We start from the raw sequence: 9,633 nt of genomic DNA on the forward strand, positions 1-9,633 counted from the left end.
GACTTAACTTCCAAGTACTCTGACTCCCTCAGTCCATAAAACATAGGAAATAGTTCTGTCTGATAGTTATGTAAAACCAATTAATTACCACGGTTTGGGGACAAGAGTTTTTTAAATAAAAGTCACACTGAATTACTAAGATTAAAAATAAGTGGAATTTGTATTTTTAAAGTTAGTTTTATAAAACATCACTTTTATTTAAAACAAATCACTTGAAGTACTTTAGATGAATCATTTTTTTTAAAATCACAGCAAAACCAAACAGCAGCAAATAGCTGTTTTTAAAATTAATAGTACCAAGTATGAGAAATCAAAGCATATGTGATTTTGAAAACACTTTTGCTATCTATCACAAGTATTTTAATCCAAACATACTATAACATTCCATTTTTGAAAGATTTTGAAAACCTTTTACCATCCTTTTTCTACATTCCCCAAAACACATAGTTTACATTTTAAAAATATCAAGTACTTAACTCTTTTCTTTAATGAGCTTTACTAGGCTCAAAGTTACAGTATTATAATAAATTATACTAAGCAATCAAAACAGTACTATAAATGGACTTTATTTATATAATTATTTTGTTGTCTGGGCCACAATGAAATATAGTTGGGAAGGTTAAAAAGACATTATTTCAATTCTTGTGAAATTTAGAGTGATAAATATTTCTCTCTCTTTTTTTATCTTAAAGGATACTGTTCTCCTTACAGAATTGACAGAACTTACCTTACTTTTGTACCTCTGATCTCCCAGTTTTAACTGAACAAACAATTCTGTCATGCTTCCTCCTGACACATTCTTTCCTTCCAACAAAGTTATACTTATAATCCCATTCCACAGTTGGTTCTTTCTCAAAGACTCTGAGAGTCGAAGGTTGCGTATCAAAGAGGACTAAAGCAAAAAATAAAGAAGACATATAAACTTGCTGATAAGTAGTGAATGTGACTTTAGAGATCACAGGAATTGCAGGTTTGAATACTTGATTTTAACTATCACTCCCTGCCTATTTTGACTACCCTGCAAACCCAGAGAAGAGAGTTTTTGTGAAAGCCCCACACTTGCAACAATATAGCAAAAAGACGGAGAGAAGCAGGCCTTTTTAGCAGTGATCTTACCTCTCAACTGTGATGAGCTATTTGGTAAGAATTTTAAACTGTGCCTTTGGCTATTTTAATAGTAGGAAGGCATTCTGGGGAACAGAGATAGAAGAACAATGTATTGCTTTCCAGGAAAACACAATACCTCCTGGTATTTAAAATTCATGGCTTTGAAGTCATCCTTCACATTTGAATTTGTCCCAGTATGTCAGGTCCTGGGCTGCAGGACATGGGTTGGGGGAAGGGGGTGCGCTGTGAAGCTGGATAAAGTGCTTCTCACAGAGCTTGGCACCAGGTAGGGGGCTCAGGGCTGACCTACTGACTTGTTTCCACCTACCACTTTAATAATAGAACTTTCTCATATACATCTTGCACAGAATATAGAAAAAGGCCAATAAACTCTTTAATTAAATGATAAAGAAGACAATTCAATGTTTAGCTGCCATCAAGTCAATGGTGCCGTACAACAACCACATGATATGTGGAGCAGAACTTGGTCTTCGGGTTTTTGCAAAAGAAGATGGATATTATGTACTTTTAATTTCCACCATATAACTTTTTAAGTGGGTAGAGAGAGGAGTATAAGAAATGTATATGTGCTATCCACAAATTTCAATGCTTTACCAATTTTTTCCCATTTATCCCTTCGCTAGTTTTTTTCCTTGTTGAAATGCTTTACAGTGTAACCTCTTATCAGACTTTACCAACCTGTATGATCCAACACTAAAAATTAACAGTCATTTCCTAAATATCATCAAACACCCAGTCCATATGTACATTTCCCTGACAATCTCAACAGTGTGCTTTTGAGTCAGCTTAAGGTGGCTCCCACCTGACTCCCCGGCTGCTTTTAGTTGGCCTTGATCACTTCCATTCCCCCCTTAATAAGTGGCGTGAGCACAGATGTCTTTATTTGAAGGAGAAATAAGTGGGCTGAAGAATGTACATGGCATTGAGTATCATAGTAAAGCAATGAATTTCTAACACTATATATCTGTGCCTGTCATCTGCCCAATATATTTCAGAGATCATTTGGACACCAATTTGCTCGGACACCAGTTAGTCACAATTTATTACAACAAATGGCATGTCAGTATCCTATTAATTACATGCCAGCTTACCTCATCCAGCTCACGTCACTCTATCACTTCTTGATAAATGTTCCAACAATGATACACCAGTTATTTTGTTGATAATTTTTTAACAACTTTACACAAATTACATGGAAAGAAATACGTACTTCCAAAATGTGTATCTTTATTGCTTCTCTCTCTCTCACACACACACACACACACACACACACACACACACACGTACAAAGAGGTACTGAGGGTGCCAACCTAAAGTAAGGAGGGCAGGTGAGGAATGATTTAATAAATTAAAGAGATTAAAAACAGCTTCTCATATGGTAAACATGAATAAGTATTTCTTAAATCTTCTCTGCAGTAGTAGGCTTTCTATTTAAAATATTCAATAGTGAAGGATTATGAAAGAAAGAAAAGTAAGCCTTTTCCTTTGTATTGAAAAACCACACAAACATTCAGGAAGCATACAAATACATGCACTCTACATATATAACTACCTATGTGAATAGACAGACATGGAGTTATATATATGATTCCTCATCCAGCTGATTAGACACATAGGCTGACAACTTTTTTCTTTACAAAGAAAATGAGATTTTGATTCATGTCTCCTGCAGCAATTCCTTTTTTGTATGCTCTTCTTCTTCTTAAAGTTTGACTTGCAGACCAAAAAAAAGCTGAAGCATGAACTATCCCATGGCCATGCTTCAAAGTCCCAACAGATATATTCCTCCCTAAACACTGCAACTATTTCAAAATCCTTTTTATAAAACAGGGAGTAATGTCCACGAGAGATCAAAGGGCATCCTACAGTCTGGCAACTGCCTAAGAAAAATGGCAGAGTTTCCATGAAATATGCCCTAAAATAATTTTGCGGCTTGGTATGTCCTAATTTCAAATTGGATGTTTATCTTGGAAAGACTTCTATCTAACTTGTCCATAAAACAGCCCCACTTAGCTCTATGAGCTCTGTGAAAATGGAATCCAAAGCTGGTTATTAAGGGGCTGGGAGATGGGTTCCATATGGCAGAACAGCATGCGAGGGCAGGCAGAGGCCGCCACCAGCCAGGGCTTGGCTGGGGCTCCTGATCTATCCGGGGACACCAGTTGCATTACACCATGACATCTGGATTATTGCTTGTAATGTCCCTGGGAAATACCCACTTTCCATCAAAGCCTTTATCTATCTCACTCAGAATTTGAACATGTTCGTATTTAACACAGTCATGTTTGATGTAATGGGCTTGCTCTTTGCCATCCAAGTTTCTCCCATCCCATCCCCCTGAAGACACAGTAGGATAAGAGAAATATTTACTGCACAGTTCACAGATAGAAAAGAGCAGTCTGTAAGTGACCGTCCTTCTGCTTGCTGTTGCTGATGTTGTTGTCATTATGTACCCTTGAGTCAGAACTGACTCAGAAGGGACTCTCCAGTGGTGTTCAGTCTATAAATCACAGAAGAGGAGATTGCCCATCCTTCTCCCCCTGAGCCACTCATGGATCTGAACCACATGTCTTTCAGTTGGCAGCACAACTCCTTACCACTAAACCAAGGGAGCTCCCTTTGTTCTGCTTATTGTTGTTATGTGTCCTTGTCATAGGTGACTCATACATAACCCTCCAGTGGATTTCAAAGCAGTAACTTGCATGGAGCAAAGACTAAAATGTTAACAATGTCATTTCACTTTTTCTACTTAGTTCTCCCTAACTAGTTCTGTAAACGGCACGATACGGATTTTCAAAAATAATGCATGTTAAATGTGATAAGGAATTTTCTTAGTTACACTGACATTAACTTTGCTTCTGTCCCTGGAACTTGCACTCAGGTTTAAGAACAGCAATTCTCGGCTTGGGGCAGGGTCTGGGCCATGCTGCCTGAGCTCTGAGCAGAGCTGAGCTCTCCGAACCTTGTGCGCGCTCCTCACACACTCCCTCTGTTCCCATAATAAATCTTTTCCTCTGCACTCAGTTAGCTGAATAGCTCAAGATTTCATGTCTGTACCTCAGTCTAGAAATAAACTTTATCATCTTAATGCAACTTGGACTGTGAAAGGAGAGAAAGAAATGACCCATCTAAGGGGAAGCTTGCCCCACCTGAACCGAAACAAACATCAGGAGAGAGTTCGAAGCTTCTGGCTCCTGACCCTAATTTCTCAGCAGACGTACCGGATGAAATATAGTACCTAGGGGTTTTGTTCTTTTTCTCTTTCTTCCTTGAGGATCAGCACCTTTGACGATTTCTATGTACATTCATTCATATTCTCTCTCATCCATGGGTCCTCACCCCACCAAACCCACACTCATTCTTCTACACAAAGCAAGCAATTGAGTCTGGATTAATAACACACTTCTGTTATTAATCGTGAACGGAAGCATTTTACTTCAAACATGTTCACTTTCATAAAACTGAAACAAGCCTCAAGAACATAAATTTACCCTGAGTTCTGACAGTTCCACAGTCAAGGAAAGGAGGTGAGAAAGACAGCAAAGGCTGAAGACATAAAGAGAAGAGCTTTGTTGTTGGAAGGGTGCCCTGGGATGAGTTTTCAATCCCCAGCAGCGCCATGTGAAAGAGCACAATGGTCCCACGGTGTTTTCTGGGCTATCATCTCTGCAGAAGCACATGGAGGCTGGCTGGGTTCAAACAAACAATCTTTCTGTTAACAGCCACATCCTTAACCATTGAGACACCAGGGCTCCATCTACAGACATCGAGGAATAATTCACAAAGCAGAGAATTCCTATAAGTTTTTAGTCAAGAACAGATCCTCAAAATAGTAACTCAAGTATAGTTCCTAGGACATTATGGACTACCACTTGGGAACAATATTTTAGGATTACGGCCAAGGGTCCAGCTATAGAGATATGGTTCCTTGGCACAGCTGCAGATGGAAAGCCAATGATGATGGACAAAGCAACTTAGGACTTCCAATTTGTCAGCCAAAGGAAATGGTAGGAGATCAAGAGTGAAGCAAGTGTCTGAGAGGAGGGCATGACATCTCGGGAGCCAGGGCCACGGCCTGCAGCCGTGACAAGGAACATGGCCTGGAACCGTGTCACCACTCAGAAACGACCACATTGATCATGAAACAAACAGCAAGTATGCCTCACAAAAACCCCACGTGTGGCAGAGCCGGAAGATGCTGCCATGGTCCACAATGCTGATGTCCCAAAAGTCAAGTGTCAGGTCTTCTTCCTGGGCACCACTGGCAGACTTGAACCTCCAGCCTTTTCAACACTGGCCAAGGATATTATCGAGGACTCCATGCTGACCAATGCCCTGCATAATCATACAAAATACCCCCAGGGTGAAACAGAGAGGGCAAGAAGGGAAGTAGAGAGCTATTGGTACATATTTGGTGCCAAGTGTTGCACAAGTACTTTCTCTATCATTTTGATTTACGCGAATATAAAGCAGAACTGTTCCAATGTTGTCAGTGCATCCTACTTGGACTTTGATCATCTCTTCTCCTAAGTCATGAAGAGAAGGTAGGTCAAACTCAAAACTCATTGTTTTCAAATCAGTTCTGACTCAGAGCTGACCAACAAATTTCTAAGACTGCAGATCACCTGGAATGAGATTTCTTACTTTTACCTCCAAAGAGTGGCTGGGGTGGATTTGAACTAGCACAGAAGTGCTGCTTTGGAGTTAGCAAGACAATTCTCTATGTACCACCACTTTTCCCTCAGAGAAGGTGAGTAATCAATTAAATAAAAACAAAAAGAAATAAACTGACTGACTTAAAAAAATAGAGCAGGAAGTCAAAATGCTGAGCCTATAAAGGGTTTCACAGAAATATTCCTTTTAAGTTTTTTCAACATGCAAAGAGACTGTTCCTTGTCAACAGCTTTCATGGTTTGACATGAGAAGTCACACACATGCAGGGGCCAGGCAGCCCCTTTACATCATCTAAAGAGTCTCCAGGCATAAATTGTCCTAAAACTACACACAGAACCCTCCATTAGGATATAAAGGAAACCTTTTAAATTCCCCACATGGTACATGAACATGAAAGGTGAGATTTATGTTTGCAAATTAAAATACATCACAGTCACATGGATATGAATAATCTGTGTGTACTGACATTAGCTATAAAAGTTTTATACTGAATTTAGTATTGTTAAGTGATAAGGGACCATCATCACTCAATTATTGTCCTTAAAAATAGAAAATAAATTAAGAAGAGATAAAAATAGATAAAGACTATAAATCCACAGAGTTTCTCAGGATTGAGGGCCAGGAAAAGCTTCTTTTTAATGTACATCTGCCTTAGTGGTAAGGATATTATGCTGTTAATGCAAAGATATGTAGTTCAAATCCACTAGCTGACCCACAAAAGAAAGAGGATTTACTGCCTCTGAAGACCTGCTGGAGGATCAGCTGTGGGTTATTTTGGATTTGATGGCACACATCAATGACAACATAAAATAAAATCAAGGTCTTATGATTCAACAGGATTTTCTTTTTGTTCTGACCTTTAGGAAGCTCACAGTTAAACACTGGGCTCACATCTATAATATTTATCATCAGCTTTATTTTTATTTATTTGCCTTACCCTGATGGCCATTGTATCTGGATTCCATCTTTCCATGGCAATAATTCACCAAAAATACTTCAAGGGCAACCTCAGCTAAAGGTGGGGCTCTGCCAAGTCCCTTCTCTGACCCAAAACCACCCCACATGGGGGAGGGTGGAATGTGCCCCACAGGGTTTCCAGTGGTCAGAAATTTGGAAGTAGATGACAGATCCTGTGCCTGAGGCACCTCTGGATAGACATGAGCTTCCGGTCTTTCAGAAAGAAGCTGAATAGAATAATGGTTTTCAGACCCCCAGGTCTCCTAAACAGGGGCTATGGAGATGTAGGGGCTATAGGTGAAAAATGTAAGAATGTTCACCAGCCTCACACACTGCATACCAGTACCTCTGGAGCCATACTTCCTTATATTCTGCAATCTGGTTACTCCATTTGCCTCAGCCCAGTCCACCGCTGCAAAATTCTGAAGCACTAGCAGTCCTATTTACATGCTTACAAGATCTACCTTTCCTGACTTATCTCATTTTGCCTCCTAGTTTTCCAAGAACCCCACAACATACAGTATTTCATGCTGTTGTTGTTGTTATGTGCCGTCAAGTTGCTTGCAACCCATAGCAACCCTATGTACAACAGCTCTAAACTCTGCTCTGTCCTGTTCCAATATCATTGCCTCCAACACACTCATCCCAACTGCCCCAGTCACCGAATCAATCTACCTCATAGAGGGTCTTCCCCTCTTGCGCTGTCCCTCCACACTCCCAAGCATGATGTCCCTCTCCAAGGACCCGTCCCTCCTGGCAACATGTCCAAAGTATGTCAGGCGAAGCCCCAGAATCCTTGCCTCCAAGGAGCAGCATGGTTGAACCCTCTCTAGGAGGAACCTATTAGTTTCCTTGGCAGTCCATGGTACATTCAGTACTCTTCTCCAGCACCACAGCTCAACGGCGTCAATTCTCCTTCTATCCTCCTTGGTCATTGTCCAGCTGTCTGATGCATAACAAGTGATTGCAAAGTCCATGGCCTATAGCAGACTCACCTTTGTCTCCTGAGACACACCGTTGCTCTTGAGTACTTTAGAGAGGTCCCTAACAGCAGACTTTCCCATGGCAATACATCTTGAAATTTCCTGGCTGCTGCTGCCAAGAGTGTTAATTGTGGAGCTGAGCAAACTAAAGCTGTGAACAATCTCAATCTCTTCACCATCCATCCTGATGCTGCCAATTGGTCCAGCAGTGAGAATCTTTGTCTTCTTGACATTGAGCCTCAGTCCATATTGAAGGCTGCAGTCCCTGACCTTCAGCAGCAAGCGCTTCAGGTCCTCCTCAGTTTCAGCAAGCAGGGTTGTGTCACCTGCATAACGCAGACTGTTTATAGATCTTCCACCAATCCTGATGTCGCATTTCTCCTCATAGAGGCCAGCCTCCCGGATGATCTGTTCTGCATACAGGTTGAAAAGGTATGGAGACAGAACACATCCCTGGCGTACACCCTTCCCAATTTTGAACCATGTGTGTTTCCTTGCTCTGTTCTGACATCTGCCTCTTGGTTCAAGTATAAGTTTTGCATTAGCATGATCAAGTGTTCTGGGATTGCCATTCTTCTCAGAGTCAGCCACAGTTTGTTATGATCCACACAGTCAAATGCCTTTGCATAACCAATGAAGCACAGACAGACATTCCTCTGGTACTCCCTGCTTTCTGTCAAGATCCACCTAACATTAGCTACAATATCCCTAGTACCACGACCCATTCTAAACTCAGCCTGGACTTCTGGCAGTTCTCTGCTAATGTGCTGTTCCAGTAGTTTTTGGATAATCTTCAGTAGAATCCTGCTTGCATGTGAAATCAATGAGATTGTTCTATAGTTTCCACAATCTGTTGAGTCACCTTTCTTTGGTATGGAAATAAATATAGATCTCTTCTAGTCAGTCGGCCAAGTGGTTGTTCTCCAGATTTCTACCAACTTTTACAGTTGGAGATGGATCAAACATGCAATAAAGATGCATTGATAACAATGGGTGACTGGAATGCAAAAGTCGGGAACAGAGAAGAAGAATCAGTATTTGGAAAACATGGACTCGGAGACAGAAATGAAGATATAGATAGAATTATTGAATTTTGCACAATCAATGACTTATTCATCGCAAACACATTTTTAAGAGACATAAACGCAGGTTATGTACCTGGATTTCACCTGATGGTATGCATAGGAATCAGATCGATTACATCTGTGGAAGGAACCACTGGAGAAGCTCAATATCAGCTCTGAAAACTAGGCCCAGAGCTGATTGTGGAACAGAACACCAACTACTCATATGCAAGTTCAAGCTGAAGCTGAGGAAAACTAAACCAAATCCATGAGAACCAAAATATAACTTTGAGTCTATCCCCCCTGAACCATCTCAAGAACAGGTATGAGGCTTTGAACACAAATGAACGAAGTCCAGATGGGTTGTGGGAGGATATCAAGGTTATCATCCAAGAAGAGTGCAAAGGTTCATTACAAAGACAAAAGAGGAAGAAAAGACCAAAATGGATGTCAGAAGAAACTTTGAAGATTGCACTGGAGCGCAAAGCACAAGGAAGAATTCAAGATACTCAAGAGCTGAACAGAAGATTTCAAAAGGCAGCTCGGAATGACAATTTCATGCTAGTGGTTTTTAAACCTGGATGTGCACCATATCACTTGGAATGCTTGTTAAAAGATAGCAGGAGAATCGGGACACACCCCTGCAGCTCTGACCCACGAACCCCATCTTCAGGTATCGCATTGCTCCCCCCCCCCGACCCGGCTCGCACGCCCCCACACCAGCTCTGAACTTTAGGACTGGCCAAGGTGCTGTGCGCAGACGCAGTCACGCCCCCACACCAGCTCTGAACTTTAGGACTGGCCAAGGTGCTGTGCGCAGACGCAGT

The 9,633-nt window shown here is 41.1% G+C and overlaps 1 protein-coding gene across 1 annotated transcript in view; it reads right to left on the reverse strand.

Annotated features, from left to right (window-relative positions):
* The window catches only part of MCTP2 (multiple C2 domains, transmembrane 2), a 312,863-nt gene that overhangs the window by 210,549 nt on the left and 92,681 nt on the right, over window positions 1–9,633 (reverse strand). Inside the window, exon 8 of the mRNA XM_006897193.1 lies at window positions 728–892. Coding sequence (XP_006897255.1) covers window positions 728–892 — 165 coding nt within the window. The remainder of the gene's footprint in view (window positions 1–727; window positions 893–9,633) is intronic.

This window comes from Elephantulus edwardii, unplaced genomic scaffold (assembly GCF_000299155.1).
Source record: "Elephantulus edwardii isolate Elephantulus edwardi_28Jun2011 unplaced genomic scaffold, EleEdw1.0 scaffold00204, whole genome shotgun sequence".
NCBI classification, from domain to species: Eukaryota; Metazoa; Chordata; class Mammalia; order Macroscelidea; family Macroscelididae; genus Elephantulus; species Elephantulus edwardii.